We start from the raw sequence: 19,675 nt of genomic DNA on the forward strand, positions 1-19,675 counted from the left end.
TTCAGAGACCAATTTTGACCATATACAGGGTCCGGCAACACTTGTGTCCACCCCCAAAATCGTCTTTAATTTTAAAGATAAAATTTTAAAAATTTGCACTCGCTCACAGTTGACAAAGCTCTAGAAGCTGACGCAAAAATTTGCTTTTTATCACTCATAGTTTTGGCGTCGCGACGCCTTAAAATGTAATGTTTAGGGAATTGTGAGGGTTTGTGATATCAACTCTTAATTTAATTTTTTTCCAATATAAATGTGTTAAGACTATCTCAGTTGTTATTTTAGATTCAACGCAAATTCTCTTCAAAATTTGAGAAAAAAATGCGATTTTATCAAGTTAGTTTCCAATTTCATTACGTCAAAATTGGGAACTACGTTTACACCCATCTGTCAACATCTTGTGTCACAAATGACATCTATCTTTTGGCTCGCTTTAGATTGTAACAAAAGTCTTACTTGGTGAAATCGTCGCTTTGTCGATGTTAATTAACGATTTCTGGTGTCCATAAAGTGCAACATGCCCGTGTTAATCAAAATTAACCTTTATAAGAATGAATGAAGTGACTTGTGAAATTTTGGTGTAAACGTAGTTTGCCGCTACGCTGTCAGAATTTTGAAAACTAACTTGATAAAACAGCGTTTCTTTCCCAAATTTTGAAGAGAATTTGCATTGAATCTAAAATAACAACTGAGATATTTTTAACACATTTATATTGAAAAAAAAATAAATTAAGGGTTGATATCACAAACCTTCACCATTAACTAAAAATTACACTTTTAAGGCGTCGCGACGCCAAAACTAGCAGTGATAAAAAACAAATTTTTGCGTCAGCTTGTAGAGCTTTGTCAACTGTGAGCGTATGTAAATTTTCAAAATTGTAACTTCAAAATTAAAGAGGATTTTGGGGGTGGACACAAGTGTTGCCGGACCCTGTATAAGGTGTTTATAAATGTTTTTAGTATCAAAGACATTTGCCGCTCATTATAAATGTGGGTTTAGATTTTCAACTGACATTTGTAGTTAACCTCAATTATATGTAGAGCGAAGTAAGTTTTGAGACGAAAACTGTTCTAGTTGTGGTTTGAAACGTAAAAATTAAAAATTTGAACACAAAACCGTAACTGAAACTGTTGACGTAAGAAACATTTTAAATAATTTTCATGATAATTATATGTATTCACTAAATCTGGGAACATCGAGTAAAAAAATCGATGTTGAACTCAATTTCAACAAGAGCACAATTACATCGATCTTCAATACGATTTTGAAAAATAGTAAATAAAAAACTCAATAGAGCATAGTTTTCTGTGAAAAACAAAAATAAATAAAATTCTTAATAAAGCAACAAAAAAATAAACAAAAACTGGAAAAACAAAAATAAATAAAAACCTAGTAATAAACAAAATAATTAGTAAAAAAATTATAAAAAAAACAATTTCTAGATTAATTAAGAATAAACAAAATTCAAAAATATAACTCCCTTAAATTAAATTCCAGTCTTCTTTATTTAGACCGCAGCACAAGTAAATCCCACCTTCTTTTGGTTCTATACGTTGACAATCAACCAAACGAAATATCACCAAAATCATCGATTTTAATGATACAATGAAAATAAAAATATATGTATTAAAAATCGATGTCCTTTTGGCGAAATTGATACAAGGTGTTTATAAATGTTTCTAGCATCAAGGGTGGCTACGAAATATCAAAGAAATTTGCCGTTCATCACAAATGTGGGTTTACATTTTCCACCGACATTTGCAGTTAACCTCAATCATACAGCAAAGTTAATTTTGACAAAAAAACTGTTCTAATTATGGTACGAAACCTAAAAAAATCAAAGACTTGGATACAAAATCGTAGCTGAAACGTCGTTGACGTAAGTGTCATTTTAAGTGTAGTTAAACATTGTTGTATTGACTATGAAAACAAAGCGGCAAAATAGTGCATGGCAGGAATTCCAGAGCAACCTTTGATGCTAGAAACAATTATAAACACCTTGTATTAATAAAAAATCGATGTAAAAGTCCCAGATTTAAATTATTCACTATGAAAACAAAGCGGCAAAGTAGTGCACGACAGGAATTCCAGAGCCACCCTTGATACTAAAAACATTTATAAACACCTTGTAGCTCTAACAAGAAAAAAGTCTAATAATTTCAAAACTCCGAAAAACTGAAAACTTAAGTACTATTCCAAAAAATATAATTCAAAAATTTATAATATCTTTCAACAGAATCTCCAAAAAATAATGTAAAGGATGAAAACTTCTAAAGAACCTAAATAAACAAAAATAAAGAAGGATCTGAATAAATCCTTAGAATAAAAAAAATAATTTGATTTTTTTGAGACCTCTTAATAAAAAATAAATAGAATTTGAAGAGGTGAGCGGATTTTTACAAGGTTTTTGCAGCAAATTTGCTAGAAAAAAACTGTTTTTTTCCTCCACTATTACAACTGAAACGCTTTTTAAAATGGTGTAATTTTGTAATGGAAAAATTTTGAAAATGTAGTCACATTCTTTCTAATACAAGTCTAATTCAGAAAATTACACGATTTTGCCCCTGAGGGACCAATTTTGACGATATAACTCTAACAAGACAAAAGTTTAATCATTTTGAAACTTGAGATTACGAAAATCTAAACCTTCAAAAAATATAATTCAAGGATTTAAAAATTCTTTCAGGGGAATTTCAAAGATGACTGAATCTGAAGCATTTGAGAATAAGAAAAGAAGACAAAACTTTATAAATCAAAATCTAAAAAATACGAATTTAAACGATAAAAAAAAACAACGAAAAGAACGACAGATACAGGATGTCCGGAAAGTGGCGCACCACCTTGAAAGGGGGTAATTGGGTGGTCCTCCAGAGTACCAAAAAAATGTTAAAAAAAATCCAGACTCTGTTTTCGCTGGAAGACCAAAAGAAAATTAGGAAAATTGCTGAACTGTTCCCCCAATAATTTAATTTTCCAGTATTCAAAACCATAGTAACGTTGCTGTTGTATTGTTGGCGTTAGTCAGGTCAATTCATGAACTAATAATGTAACGATGGTTTCATGTGAACGATGCCACACTGATCGAGATTATTGATTCAAAAATCTTATTAACAGTTTTCAGGCATTTCTTACAAGATTTTTCCGATTTTTTTGCACTATGTCTTTGCGGAAAATGTTTTTTAGATAACACATCGTTAATTTTGGAATTAAACTTTTACTCTTCAATCCATCATATCTCGAAAAATTGAAGACATGGATTTTTTTAAACATTTTCCCAATGATCAATGGCATTGTCCGATAATTCAGTATCACGGTGGTGCGCGACTTTTCGGCCACTCTGTATAAAGAAATTAAAAGGATATTTTGCTGCAAATTTGATCGAAAAAAAATGTTGCAACTAAAACGCTATTTAAAATAGTGTAATTTAGTAACTGAATTATGGAAAACCATTTATTTGAATTTTGAAAATTGGAGGTCCCGAAAATTGTGGCTCAGGTTTCGCGAATCGATAACTAAAGATAAGAAAAATTGCGATAATATGAAACGAGTTTGCTGGAGGTTTGTCACCGTCCTGAAAAGCGTTCTGAAGTCTTATAATTGAGATCTTAAGAAAAATAATTGAATATTCCAGCGTGGCGCGGCTATTTGCACGGAGCCAATATGGCCGCGAAGTGGATGTTGTAGGGTCCGGGTTTCCGGAATAACTCCGGGTTGGCAAGGGGATGTTGATAATGAGCTTCTGACGAGCTCCCTCGCAACGCAGTTATAACTCCAAAATATGGGGATCGGAAGAATGATTATACGACAAACACCCCCGCACCGAATCTCCGCATTTTACTTTCTTCCTAACGAGCGGTGTAATTGCCACTAGAAATACTGTCTTTTCTTTGCATAATGTCATCAATAAAATACAATTTTGATTGGAGTCGATCAACGAACTGGTCGACTGTACGACACGCAAGCAGGCTCATTATTCACCGTTCTTTTGTTTCCGGAAACAACACTCGCGCCATTTTGCAACATGGCGCCGGGGATATCCGCCAATAGGTCAACACGACACACATGGGATTCCTTTGTTTGTTTGATTCGAGGATTACAAGCGAACAGGTTATTAGGGCGAGAAAAAAATATTTGCGCTGTGCATAATGGAAAGTGCATTTATCCTAATCTAATTAGGAGTTAGCGAGTCATTTATCACCACTGCTTTTCTGATGTGTATTTTATGCACCATTAAATATACAGCGAGCGTTCGCTACAATTGACAATTATTTATATTACAGTTACCATTTATCACATTATCGTTCACTCATACCCGCATATTTCATAACGTTGGACGTTATTCAACCAAATAAAATTATACGTTTCATATTTTCGATGAACGGACTTATTGAATTGATTATTACCTGATAAACACGAACCAGGACCAGAGGAACTAAAGGAATTTTTCAGTTGGGCGAAACCTGAAACAAGAAAATTATTACAATTCAACAAAACAACTGTTAACACTGTCATGGTGTTGCTAACAACTTAAGTACTTAATTAGTAAGAAAACAATAATAAATCAAAAGTCATTAATAACATTTACGCCTCGTCATCACACTGATGGATTAATTTATGGGTAAATCACAGGATTATTTTAATTTGGTATTACGTCAAAGATGTGACACGTAGCAATTTTATTGTTAAAGAAAATGGAACTGGAATTGTTTCTAATTGGAATTGACAGGTTACTGGCCGTCGCATCACAAGCAAAGCTATAGGCAATAATAAGAAAAATTCTTCTGTTTATCATTATTTATTATCTTATTCATAATTTCATATCTGGATTTCAGTCACAGCTACTTTTTCCATCATTTTTCCTTTATATTATTTCTACAGTCTTTAATACTTCACTAATAATAATAGTTATTTATGGACCAAGTTAGTAAAGTGATTCTTTATTGAACAAGTCTGAGATTACGAGCCGAGCCACAGACGACTTCGATAAAGACTCTTTACTGACGTGTCCACAGTTGTAGTTTCAAAAAAATTAAGTTTTTTAAACACCACTCCGAAACTTGTTTTGTAATAACAGAACGAGGTGTGTATTTAACAGCTTAAAAAAAAAAAATTTGCGGCAGATAAAAATGTTATTGTACAAGTACAATAAAGTGCATGTTTACTTCCGCAAGTCACTATGATAATGCATCGCTTTCTAGAGGGTCGGCGATAATTGTGGCCGAAGCGCCAGCCGAAAAAATGCAATCTGCATGAATGAAATACAAAAATTGCTTTTGCTCTAAATGATAAATATTTTTTTAGGCGACTTAAACTAAAAATTACATTTTTAGGCCTTAAAAGCGGCCTAAAAGTGAGTCTTTTCTGGCCGCAAACATTTTCGGCCGATCTATAGTGGCGCCATCTATCCATAGTTTTGCATATTACATCAAGATACCGATATTACTCTCAATTTTATAATTATTTGGGTAAAATCAAATCGACAAACTGCTGTAAAGTGCAACAAAGACGTGTTGAATTATTGAAAATGAACATGGATAGCAGTGCTGCTGCAACAACATCAAAAAGCACATCAAACCTAATTCATACAAATTGTGAAGCTACACATGCCGAAACGGCAAATATAAATAGAGAAAATATGAACTTTTCTGAAGGATTCAATTATTCAGTTGTTATAAATGACTAAATCAATAAATCATAAATAATAATTAATTAACTTGTAAATTTAATGATGTCGCCTAAAAAATCTTGTGTGTATCACGGCCAAAAAGTGCCATTTTGCCCTCGCCTTCTTTCTGGACTCGGCTATCGCCTCGGCCATTAAAAAAAGGCTCGGTCAAAAAAGAAACACTTTTTGGCCTTGTTACACAAATAACTATTTTTTAAAATTTTTAATTTGAATTGCCGTCGCAAGTCTTTAGGTCTCTGCTTAATAATTCCATTTGAAATACCGTTTGAAAGGAGCTTTTATCACTTTTATCAATATTTTTGCCTAAATTAACACGACACTGAATGCTTTTATCACTTTTATAGACATTTGGGCTTGAATTAAGGCGATAATGCAGTGTTTATCTCACTAACGGATAGAAATGTCAGATAAATGGAAACGTCAAATGGCTCTCAAATAGCATGAATATGCTGAATAGCAAATTGAGGAAGCAAAAACCAGAAGTCCAAACAAACCAAAGAATTCAAAGACCAAAAAAATCCAATAAAAAAAATTTAAAGCGAAATGATATAAGTAAAGTGACTTTTATTTACATCTATTTTTTTGTTTTGTTCGCCAATCATTTCTTTTTCTTATTTTTTTCTGTACTTTCGTTTCGCTATTCCAATTTATATACAGGGTCCGTCCACCCCCAAAATCGTCTTTAATTTTAGAGACAAAATTTTGAAAAATTGCATACGTTCATAGTTGATAAAGCTCTAAAAGCTGACAAAAAAACTTGTTTTTTTTATGACGGTTTGTTTAGCGTCGCGATTTTTGAGTTTTTGCGCTAATATTCGCGAATTCAAACTTTTTTTAAAATACCTGTGATACAAATATTTGAGTTTTTAATTTAAATCTAATAGAAATTGTGTTTAAAAATTGCGAAAAAAACGTTGTTTTATCAAGTTAGTTTTCAAAATTATGACGGCGCAGTGGCTAACTACGTTTACACCAAAATTTCACAAGTCACTTTATTTACTCGTATGAAAGTCAAATTTGTTGACTAGGGCACTTTATGAACACCAGAAATTGTTAATTAACATCGACAAAGTGTCAATTTTACCAAATAAGAGTTATTTTTCAATCTAAAGCGAACCAAAGGATAGATGTCATTTGTGACACAAGATGTTGACAGATGGGTGTAAACGTAGTTTCCAATTGACGTAATGAAATTGGAAGCTAATTTGATAAAACAAGATTTTTTTCCTCAAATTTTGAATACAATTTGCATTAAATGACAACTGAGATATTTTTAACACACTTAGGTATATTAAAAAAAAATTAAATTAGGTGTTGATTTCACAAACCCTCACAAAAACTACATTTTTAAAGCGTCGCGACGCCAAAACTATCGGTGATAAAAAACAAATTTTTGCGTCAGCTTCTAGAGCTCTGTGAGCGTATGCAAATTTTCAAAGTTTTATTTTTAAAATTAAAGACAATTTTGGGGGTGAACACAAGTGTTGCCGGACCCTGTATGTTGCCTGCTATAATTTTGTTTTACAACTGCTTTTTAGTCAACTTATTCACATTTTATTTTCTTTCATTTTCGTAACTCTTGTCAGATTTTGTGAAAATGTAAAAAGAAATGAAAAAATCCGAAGACTAAACTTTTTCTTGATTAAAGTTTACACACATTTCCAAAAACCTAGATATTCTAAAAGGAATTGAAAAAACCTTATAATAATGAAAAGTTAAAATAAAGAATTCAAAGAATAATTGAATGGAAACGAAAAAACAAATAAATTGAACAAGTGAAAACGAAAAACTAAAAAAAATTTAAACGTAAAACTAATTGTAAAGAAAGCTAATTATTAAACTTATTAAAATACGTTCTAACTATAATTGAGCGTTTAAAATTCAGTTTTAATTTTTAGCACTTTGATCAGCTTATTTTATGGTTTCGCCGAGTATTATTGGTTGCATACTTCAATTTTTTACCGCCCATCTCTTACTTTTTTGGGAAGATAATTAACGACAAAACGAAGTTAATTATAACAAATAAAAAAGTCAGTGTGACAAAACCGAGTTACACAAGCTCCTAAAAATTCGAGTACTTATCTAGAGAGCAATTAAATTATGAATGTGTCTCCAGATAGCGATCAAAATAAGCAATAATTTTCTAAAACTCGTTAGTAATAAGTGGATAAATAATAAGCGTAACACAATGTAAACACTAAAGATCAGCGATAAGAAGAAACAACTGCGGCGAGTAATTACTAAAATTAAATTCAATCCAAACAATATTTGAGAATCCACTAAACATCTCGAATTTCACCCGGAACAAAGTTCGCTCACATGGCATTTCTTCCGCACACAGCTATTATGCGTGTACGCACCGATGTTAAGTAGCTGTCATATGTCGAATTGTCTACAAAGCAAGACAACCTGAGACGTCTAAACTTCCATTGAGGTATAATGGGCCATACCTAATACTTCTCGAAGCAATTCGCCTTTCCGTTTGCCAACTAAAAGGACGAAAATTCTTTAACGTCATTCCAGGATCGATTTAAAATGTTTTGACCACAAGAGATGTTCCTTTGTGTGCGTATGGGAGCTCAGATTTTTCTGATAATAGGACGTATTCAGGGCTTTATGTCGGAATAAATGTAATCCTATAGCGGTTAACGACGATTTTATGGAGCGAGGACACGAGTCAAAATTTTACTGAGGGCGAAACTAACAGTTTTCGCTTGATTTTTTTCGAGTTTGCAATCGATAGTCTCGTCTGACGCGTTTGTCTCTTTATTTGCAGCTTTGCATGTACAAGAACGGGTTATAAAATTATCCTTTTCCTGATTTGCGACCTGGCGAGCACCAAATGAAATTCCAAATTAAGTAACGCTTGTAGTAATTAAGCCTCAAGATAGCTTATTGTTGCTGTATCCAGAAGTGCTCTACGAAGGAGGACTTTAAAGCCGCGGTTTCAGCAGCGCCGCACAAATTTCAAATTTATAGATCAAAAAACACAAATTTTAGAATTTTTATTATGGGATAAACCAACATTTTGAAAAAATGTTATTAAAGCTTGTAACTTTGATAATTTTAACGCCACGCCAGTCAAATTTGGACCATTTACTAATTTAGACTAACTTATTAGTTGTACTAGACTACAAAATTATAAAACATACAAAAAACTTTTTTAAAATTTTATAATTAAAAGACGAACAAAATAATAGCTATTTGTGTACCAAGGCCAAAAAGTGGTTCTTTTTTGGCCGTGATACACACAAGATTATTTAGGCGACATCATTAAATTTACTAGTTAATTAATTTTTACTTATGATTTATTGATTTAAGCATTTATAACAACTGAACAATTGGAAATATTTATGAATTCTTTAGAAAAGTTCATATTTTTATTATTTACATTTGCAGTTTCGGCATGTGTAGCTTCACAATTTGTATGAATTAGGTTTGATGTGCTTTTTGATGTTGTTGCAGCAGCATTGCTAGACATGTTCATTTTTAATAATTCAACACGTCTTTGTTGCACTTTACAGCAGTTTGTCGATTTGATTTTACCCAAATAATTACAAAATTGAGGGTAATATCGGTATCTTGATGTAATATGCAAAACGATGGCGCCACCATAGATCGGCCGAAAATGTTTGCGGCCAGAAAAGACTCACTTTTAGGCCGCTTTTAAGACCTAAAAATTTTATTTTTAGTTTAAGTCGCCTAAAAACAAATTTATTCATTAAGTTTGACAATTTTATTCTAAAAACAATCAAACTTGGAAGGGATACGAGTTTAAACTTGATTATTAAGCACGTTAAACTGCAAAAGTATAGAGCCAAAAAAAACCAAATTATTTTCAATTTTTTTTAATTTTAATTATGAAGCAAAAAAAATATTGGAGCATTGAATTCTTGTAATTTTAACATCACAGTAATGAAATTTGAAGAGGTTAATAACTTCAAGTTGCTTATTAACTGTGACAAATTTCAAAATTATAGGTCAAACACAACAAATTTTAGATTTTTTTTTCTTAGAGATAAACCAAAATTAAAAAAAAAATAAAGCTTGTAACTCTGATAATCTTAACGCCACAGCAATTACATTTGTAGAGGTGACTAATTTGGACTTACTTATCAACTGTATTAAATTACAAAATTTTAGAGCATTAAAAAAGTTTTGAAATTTTTTAATTAATTGAAAGAATAATCAAATATTTTTTAAAGCGTGTGTTCTTGCAATTTTATTCTCAATGCAATCAAATTTGAAGAGGATACAAATTTAAATTTGATTATTATACGTGGTAAACTGCAAAATTATAAACCAACAGTAACAAATTATGTACATATTTTAGAATTTTTTATTTTGAGAATGAACCAAAACTTTTAAAAAATATTAGAACTGTGCAACTTTGGTAATTTTAAAACCACAGCAATCAAACATGTAGAGATTAAAAACTTGAAGTTGCTTATTGACTGTGACGAATTCAAAAATTTTAAATCAAACTAAACAAATTTGGTAATTTTTTATTCTAAAAATATACTGAAACGTTTCAAAAAATGTTTAAAGCTTGTTACTTTGTCAATTTTAACGCCACAGTCATCAAATTTGGAGAAGTTACTAATATCAATTTACTAATTAATGTGCATAAATCATGTAATTCTACAGTAATCAAATTAGTAACTTGGAGTTTCTTATTAACTATGACAAAGTGTAAAATTATAGATTAAACAAAATAAATTTTTAATATTTTTATTCTAAGGGTAAACCGAAATTGTTCAAAAAATGTTATTAAAGCTTGCAACTCTGGTAATTTTAACGCCACATTAATGAAATTTGAGAAGGTTAATAATTTAGATTTCAGCTATGCCAAATTGCAAAATTATAGGGCAAATATTTTCTATTACAAGCTTTAATTCTAGGGTACCTAAATTCGAGGCTAATTTCTTCAGCGCTAAATTAGAATATTTTAGAACAAATCAGATTTACTTTAGAGAGGCTCTATTTTAGAACCAAACATTTTCCAAAGTATCTAATTAAGCTTGTAACTCTGACAAAGGAAAATTCTGTTAAATTTTGGGATTAAATCATGTCTTCATTTTCTATTTCTCATGTTTCATATTTTCAAGTTATAAGCGTACGAAAGTAAAGATAATTTGATAATAAAGCAAAAATATAAGGCAAGTTTTATACAAAATGTTCCCTAAAATGTGTTTTAAAGATCGACAAAGAAACACACAAGAACGATTTACCCTGTATAACCGCGAAAATGGCTCAAGACTGCACAAAAATTGTGTTTATTGAGCCGAGTATGTGAAACAAAAAAGACTTATAACGCCATTTGTCTCTTTATTTGCAGCTTTGCATGTACGGGTTATAAAATTACCCTTTTCCTGATTTGCGACCTGGCGAGCACCAAATGAAATTCCAAATTAAGTAACGCTTGTAGTAATTAAGCCTCAAGATAGCTTATTGTTGCTGCAGTTCCAGAAGTGCTCTACGAAGGAGGACTTTAAAGCCGCGGTTTCAGCAGCGCCGCTGAAAATATATGCGCCAAAATGCCTCACATTCCCACCATTATATTATTCTTGTGTAATTATGTTGCATTGTATCGAAGTTAGTGAACATAGCTCCAAGTGTTTTATGGGGAATCTTAGATAAATTCGCACTTTTATTGCTTTAACTCACTGGCCCACATCTCCATTGTTCGCGATTTAGTGCTTCTCCAGTTCTATTGACACCTCACTTATAATTACATATCTCTTGGTTCGATCGAATTCCAAAAGAGAAAGACATTTCCACGTCCAATACCACTAATTTGTCGGTCGATCAGTAAACACCATCTGGTTGAAGAGGATGATTTCATTAAAAAGTATGATGCGGTGTTTCGGGGCCACCCCGTAGGAGACAGGTATAAAACGCGCGTAAAACGGACACCTCTGAAAATAAAACTCAACGGGGCCAGGAATTGTTCGAGGAGAGGAAGTGGCTCGTCTTGGGCCTTTCACACGACCAGAAGGTCGACGATTTACAATAATATGACAGGGAATTTTTCCAAGTTTTCTAATTAAATGAGCGTCCTAAATAGATATTTGAACATTGCGAGGTCCACACGCGTATAAAATTAAATTATAAGGAAACAAAGGCGGTGGAAGGGTTGGCAACAACAGGGAGGAAAGGGGTTCGTTACGGTAGTAATTAACTGCGACTCGATAATTAATTAGTTCCAACGAGTGCCGTTCGGCGCCCTGTACGTTGTTAATAAGGGCTAAAATCGCAAACATTTCCACACAATTCCGATGTTCGTTGCGCCTACACAGGAAGAGTTACAGTTTTTCAGGGAAATTATACCTATATGTTACTGCCGGAAAATTTTCTTTCCAATTACTTTTTTCCGCACAAAGAAGTTTTGTGTTGTATGTAATTAGCAGGAACCTTTGTTCCCGTGCAACTTTCAGGTTCTATTGCCTCCAACTAATTTCCAACATCACAGGGATGTTCCTATTAAAACAATTAATTATGGTGAGAGAGGACCTCTTTTGATGTGGTAGTAAAGCAAAAATTGTCCGAGTTAAACTGTCCCAATTAAGTGTTGTTTCTTCAGAACTTGCACGAATTGAGCCATTTGGAATAAACGATGGCGCAAACTTAATTATGGCAAAAATGCGAAGAATTTCAACTTCTTAATTAAATGCAGTTTTCCGAGGATATCCTCCTACTTTGCCGAGATGAATAAGTTTAATTAAATCCTCTTGTTTTATTACAACACGTGACGCGGTTTCTTCGGGGTTTTCACAACTTATTGCTCGTAATCAAGGAAATGGGGTTTTAATTTTTTTCAAAGGATCCTCGCGCTTTATTTCTCTATAAAAGGGCACTTAGAATGTGGAGAGCAGGTCAGGTGTCCGATGTCATCCACACGACACCTCCTCAATAGAATTGAACGGAACCGAGCAACCTAAAGTGCCTGCTTATTGTGCCTCAATTTGTTGCTTGAATGTGAGCAAATCCATACCCTTTCAGACCATAGGTGTGACACTCAGACCTACAGATGTTATCTATCTTCAGATTGAAGCGTGTATGCGGCGAGAATGGGAAATCTAATATAACACCCGGAATGTCTGAGGGCACAGATCTGCCACAATCAGCCGTTACACGCCAAAGCTGCGGAATTTTTAAATGCGCCCTTTATTTTTCTCAGTATTAATGTCATCATTTCTTGTTCTAAAAGTTTTAAATATTTTTAAGTATTCCAAGTATTCAAATTTACTAATTTAGACTTAGTTTTTAACTACCTATGCCAAATTTCAAAATTATAGAGCAAAAACGACTAGTTTTAGAAAATTTTATTTTTTGGTTAAACAAAAATCTGCAAAATCTAATTTAAAGATAAACAAACTTTTTTTTGTATTGAAAAACGTGTAACTTTGGCAATTTCATCTAGAAAACATGGAGATTTTGAGAGAATACGAATTTAAACATAATTATTAAGCATGTTAAACTGCAAAATTATTGACTAAAAAAACAAATTATTTAAGAGTTTTTTTATTTTGAATATGAATCAAAAATTTGAAAAATATTCAGTCCATAAAACTTTTGTAATTTTAACTTCACAGTAAACAAATTTGACAAATTTCAAAATTATAAATCAAAAAACACAAATTTTGGATTTTTTATTCTGGAGTTAAACCAAAATTTTTCAAAATATATTATTAAAGCTTGTAACTCTGGTAATTTTAACGCCACGCCAATCAAATTCGAACAAGCTACTAATTTAGACTTACTGTACTAAATTACAAAATTATAGAACATACGAATTTAATTTTAGAATTTTATGATTTAAAGATGAACAAATAAATTAACTATTTTTTTATTAAAAAGTGTGTAAATTTGACAATTTTATCCCCAAAGTGATCAAATTTAAAAGAGATTCGAATTTAAACTTGATTATAAAGCACCTAAACTGCAAAAACAAATAATTTTCGAATTTTTTTTATTTTAATTATGAAGCAAAAACTTGAAAAATATTGGAACCATGAAATTCTTGTTATTTTAACATCACAGTAATGAAATTTTCAGTGGTTAATAACTAAAAGTTGCTTATTAACTGTGACAAATTTCAAAATTATAGATTAAAAAACACAAATTTTGAATTTTTTATTCTCAAGATAAACCAAAATTTTTCAAAAAATGTTATTAAAGCTTGTAACTAGTAATTTTAATGACACGCCAGTCAAATTTGGGCCATTTACTAATTTAGACTTACTTATTAATTGTACTAGACTACAAAATAATATAACAGAAAAACAATTTTAAAATTTTATAATTAAAAGATGGACAAAATAATCAAATTTTTTCATTAAAAAGTGTGTAAGTTTGACAATTTTATATTAAAAGCATTCAAACTTAGAAGAGATACGGGATTTAAACTTGATTAAACTGCAAAAGTATAGACCCAAAAAAAACACAAATTATTTGAGACTTTTTTTATTTTAATTATGAAGCAAAAACTTGAAAAATATTGGAGCCATTGAATTCTTGTAATTTTAAGATCACAGTAATGAAATTTGAAGAGGTTAATAACTTAAAGTTGCTAATTAACACAAAAAACACAAATTTTCGAATTTTTATTATGGGATCAACCAAAATTTTTCAAAAAATGTTATTAAAACTTGTAACTTTGATAATTTTAACGCCACGCCAGTCAAATTTGGACCATTTACTATTTATTAGTTGTACTAGACTACAAAATTATAAAACATACAATTTTTTTTTTTTTTAATTTTATAATTAAAAGATGAACAAAATAAACAAATTTTTTCATTAAGTTTGACAATTTTTTCCTAAGAGCAATCAAACTTGGAAGGGATACGAGTTTAAACTTGATTATTAAGCACGTTAAACTGCAAAAGTATAGAGCCAAAAAAACAAATTATTTTCGAATTTTTTTTATTTTAATTATAAAGCAAAAAAAAATATTGGAGCATTGAATTCCTGTAATTTTAACATCACAGTAATGAAATTTCAGGAGGTTTTAGTAACTTCAAGTTGCTTATTAACTGTGACAAATTTCAATTTTATCTTAGAGATAAACCAAAATTTTTCAAAAAATAAATAAATAAAGCTTGTGACTCTGATAATCTTAACGCCACAGCTAAATTTACATTTGTAGACTTACTTATCAACTGTATTAAATTACAATATTTTAGAGCATTAAAAAAGTTTTGGAATTTTTTAATTAATTGAAAGAATAATCAAATATTTTTTTAAAGCGTGTGTTCTTGCAATTTTATTCTCAATGCAATCAAATTTGGAGAGGATACAAATTTAAATTTGATTATTATACGTGGTAAACTGCAAAATTATAAACCAACAGTAACAAGTTATGTACATATTTTAGAATTTTTTATTTTAAGAACGAACCAAAACTTTAAAAATATCAAAACTGTGCGCAACTTGGTAATTTTAACATCACAGCAACAGTGTTGAGATTAAAAACTTGAAGTTGCTTATTGACTGTGACAAATTCAAAAATTTTAAATCAAACTAAACAAATTTGGTATTTTTTTATTCTAAAAATATACTGAAATGTTTCAAAAAATGTTTAAAGCTTGTAACTTTGTCAATTTTAACGCCACAGCCACCAAATTTAGGGAAGTCACTAATATCAATTTACTAATTAACTGTATTAAATTACCCAATTACATACGAAAAAAGTTTTAGATTTTTTTGTATAAATCATGTAATTCTACAGTAATCAAATTAGTAACTTGGAGTTTCTTATTAACTATGACAAAGTGTAAAATTATAGACTAAACAAATTAAATTTTTAATATTTGTATTCTAAGGGTAAACCGAAATTGTTCAAAAAATGTTATTAAAGCTTGCAAGGCTGGTAATTTTAACGCCACATTAATGAAATTTGAGAAGGTTACTAATTTAGGTTTCAGCTATGCCAAATTGTAAAATTATAGGGCAAATATTTTCTATTACAAGCTCTAATTCTAGGGTACCTAAATTGGAGGCTAATTTCTTCAGCGCAAAATTAGAATATTTTAGAACAAATCAGATTTACTTTAGAGAGGCTCTCTTTTAGAACCAAACATTTTCCAAAGTATCTAATTAAGCTTGTAACTCTGACAATGTTCAAAGTAAAATTCTGTTAAATTTTGGGATTAAATCATGTCTTCAGTTTCTATTTCTCATGTTTCATATTTTCAAGTTATAAGCGTACGAAAGTAAAAATAATTTGATGATAAAGCAAAAATATAAGGCAAGTTTTATACAAAATGTTCCCTAAAATGCGTTTTATAGATCGACAAAGAAACACACAAGAACGATTCACCCTGTATAATCGCGAAAATGGCTCAAGACAGCACAAAAATTGTGTTTACTGAGCCGTAGCTAATTCTTCAGAGCAAGATTGATTTCTTAAAATAAAAGTGAAAAAAGTATGTGGAACAAAAAAGGCTTATAACGCCCTCAAAACCCGCATAATCCCGTCGATTTTCCAACTCCCCGGCAAAATAAACAACATTGCCAATAATTACTCTACGAATGTCTGCAAACTCCAAATGGTCGTTCACATTGTGGAGTCGAATGATCCGTTGGTGACAAGCGTACAAAGCTGCGTGCCCAGCAGGGGTTGACGCTGTTTCACGGCCTCTACGCACTCGTCCTCGCAAATTCGTCCTTATTTCTCATCCTCATACCGTCGACGGACGCTTTGATTAAAATCTCCCAAAAGCCAACGAGTCCGCAATCGAAAATTTCAAATTGGACGCACGCATTCAATCAGCGTTAATCGAGTCATTTCGATATTAGGCTGCCATTTTATTTTAATTCAATTCCGATTATTTTTCGTCGTGACGGGGCGGAATCCATTGATTTCAGTAAAATCAACAGGAAACGATAAGTGGATAATTAATTCGTTGCTTGCTATCTTAAATAACATCGGCGACAATTATCGACTTTGATAACATCTGGAATTGTTTGTGTTTACGAATCAATTATGTTGTTAACTTCTCAAGAAAAATTATTACTATTCTTAAATCATTCCGATATTATTGTATCGTTAGTAATTGATATGCTGATGCAGACTTAACCAACAGCAGCATGCATAATGAGGATCAATGGCTCATTATAGCATGATCTGAACATCAATACTAATTGGTAATTTGATGTGGCCCTGATTAGATGATGAACCGAGCTATATCCGTTATCCAACTTTGCACCTCTTCATATCCTGTTAAATCCGGTGCCCAATGAGCAAGAACGATAAAATTCGATTGCCATGAAGACCCAGCTTTTCACATTACACCGTCGATATTATTGATTTCTATCGAAATTATTTCTATACCCGTCGCTTACAATTCTATCCGATTTCTTTGTACGCAGAACCAATTATTCGCAGATCCGGGGTCGGCATAAATCAATAGTATCAAAATACAGGATTAGCTACCAATTTTTTAATTTAATCAGAACTCAAATTTGCTAGATATAAATAATTCTATAATTACATAAAATCGCGACGTGAGAATTATAAGGTTCTAAATGATTTTTGTGAAAATTTAAATTGTTTCTTTTGCGATTTTTTTAAACGTTTACTATCAAGCATAAAAATGAAGTAAGTTAATATTTAAACAAGCCAAAATGATATTAATAGATCTTGTCATTTTTTAAAATAAATACTTCATAAATTAGAGAAATATCACTAATAACGTAAACACTGATCAATTTAATGCAAAATGTTAGTTAGAACCTTATAGTTCTCAGGTCGCGAAATATTGTATTAAATTTATTATTATTATTATTATATTTTTAATGGTAAACAACTTAAACTTCTTCCTAAACACCGCCTTTTTGTGGTTTAAACTATTTTTGAAAGTTTTATAATCCGTTTTAAGGCTTCAAACTGGTTTTAGCACTGCCAAAATTGTAGCAGAAATAAACTTCCACTTCCAAAAAGAAATCAACTGAAAAGCAATATTTCTGTTTTGTGTAAATAAATACGTCCAACTGTAGGTTTAAGTCGTTACTTGTTTCGGTTTATTTTTCATGTCACCTTCAGAACTGATGCATATGAAATATGATATGCAGAATACTCTACATGCAAACTCTCAATTTCTAAAAAAAAGTGTTCTGGCTATTTATCATTTCCAATCCAACTTGTTTACCTCCACATTTTATTTTATTACGCCTCTATTATAACTCTAGATAAATATTGCTATACAACCACTCTTTATTTGTACATAAAATGCGCTAAAGAAAATATTTTGATTGTGACTTATTATTTTATTATGCCTATAAAAATTAAAAAAATGTGGAATTAGTGTTCAAGAAGTAAAAAGTTAAAACTATCCGCACCAAAGTCCCGTTCCGTCGGCGGGAAACGTCACTAGCCTACAAGGACTCACCTGGCGCGGCGGAGCCTTGGTGTCCCGTAAGCCCCAAAACCGCCGCCGGCGAAGCCCCGCCGGCGTTGGCGTTCATCCCGGCGGCGGCGGCGATATTATGTGGCAAAAAAGCGGCGGCGACGGCCGCCTGTGCGTTAAAATAGGCCATCCGACTAGCAGCCATCGTCATATGATGGTGGTTGAATCCGTGTTCCGACGGGAAGCACGTCGGCGCCTGGAGATGTCTTTGTGGATAAACATTTGGAGTGATAGCCGAAACAGCCGCCGTAGGAGATCGATGTTGGGAATCGCTCAAGCCGAGCAACTCCTGGATGGCGAAAGGCGAACGCTGCGGCATCGTCTGCGAGGGTTTGTTGAGGATGCTCGGCGCCGTCACGTGGATGGTGTTCTCTAAACTATCATTGTTCATTTTCTCGCGAAGAAGTCACCGAAACTCACAGCGGACACATTTTGGCGCGCTTTTGGGGCTTTCATGGACCGGTCATGGGCGAATGCTGGAGCGGACTGAACTCCTATTTCAAAAACGACTACTGCGGCTTCGCTAACAAAGATACTCCCTAATATTCTGTTGAAAAGGACCCCTTAGGAGGGGCGTGGTTTCAAATCTACCAATAAACCACCTGAAAAGCTTATCCTTATTGGTTTCGACGAGGCACGGAAATCTAGGTCCTGTGCAAGGATTCAAAACAGGCGAAATTCGATTGGAGCTACTGTCAATAAGGCGGAGTTAACGTCGGCATTGTTGAAGAGATGAGGCTTTAACACAGATGACTTTAAGGGTTAAATTGGGTTGGCGCGTGACACAATTAATGTCAAACAGTTTACAAGCTTAATTAGTAAAGATGTGTTCAATTATGATAATTGAAAGCGATTAATTGGCTGTGACTAATCCGGACCTTGTTTCATGTCAGAACAGAAAATGCCATGTTCAATACCTAATTGACCTTAATAACACGTTTCAAAAATGAATTAAACACATTTTACACAATTATCAATTAATTAGACTCTAATTAAAATTAGCAAACTCTCAGATTTAAAAAAAAATTATCAAAGTTTTGTTAATCTAGAGCAGTCTAGTCTGATTACTCACGTTCTTAAAATATGCAATTACCGGTTTAAGTTTATATGCACTTGAAATTTGGTTTATGACAGGTAAACGCAACATCCATTTTTTTTTTAAATTTGGGCACTTATTTTAATCCTAATAAATGAAAAATTTTATTAATAAAAAGGGTGATTTTTGGTATTTTTTTTATTTATTCAAACGATTGATTTTACGTTAGTTCAATGTTCTGATCACTGTAAAATTGATTTAAAAGAACTAAATATGATTTTAACCAAATAAATTGCTAAACTAATCTGCTAAACTGAGCTAATATACTATGGGCCGATTTACAGAAGCTCAGTTAAATTTTTAATTTCGATTAAATAATTAGCATTGTGTTAATGTGACATGTGATAATTTTTTCGCCAATTTAATGTCAGCAATCGTTAAATTAGTTGCGAAATTAACTTACTTTCGGCCCTAATTAAACGTGACATAATTATAATCCGGTTTCCACAAGCTAAATTAAACCTTTAATTCCGATTAAAACC

General features: G+C 31.9%; 1 protein-coding gene across 4 annotated transcripts in view; it reads right to left on the reverse strand.

Annotated features, from left to right (window-relative positions):
• Positions 1–18,607, reverse strand: part of LOC148169439 (uncharacterized) — an 81,718-nt gene extending 63,111 nt beyond the window's left edge. For all 4 annotated transcript variants that reach the window (XM_088043608.1, XM_088043606.1, XM_088043607.1 and 1 more), the window contains exons 1-2: positions 18,080–18,607; positions 4,402–4,458 (exon numbers count right to left, since the gene is read on the reverse strand). In XM_088043608.1, coding sequence (XP_087899734.1) covers positions 4,402–4,458; positions 18,080–18,488 — 466 coding nt within the window. In that variant the 5' untranslated portion in view covers positions 18,489–18,607. The remainder of the gene's footprint in view (positions 1–4,401; positions 4,459–18,079) is intronic.
• Positions 18,608–19,675: the final 1,068 nt, after the last annotated feature.

Source organism: Gnatocerus cornutus, chromosome 8 (genome assembly GCF_029298725.1).
Source record: "Gnatocerus cornutus isolate USDA-ARS CGAHR chromosome 8, icGnaCorn1.1, whole genome shotgun sequence".
Taxonomy (NCBI): domain Eukaryota; kingdom Metazoa; phylum Arthropoda; class Insecta; order Coleoptera; family Tenebrionidae; genus Gnatocerus; species Gnatocerus cornutus.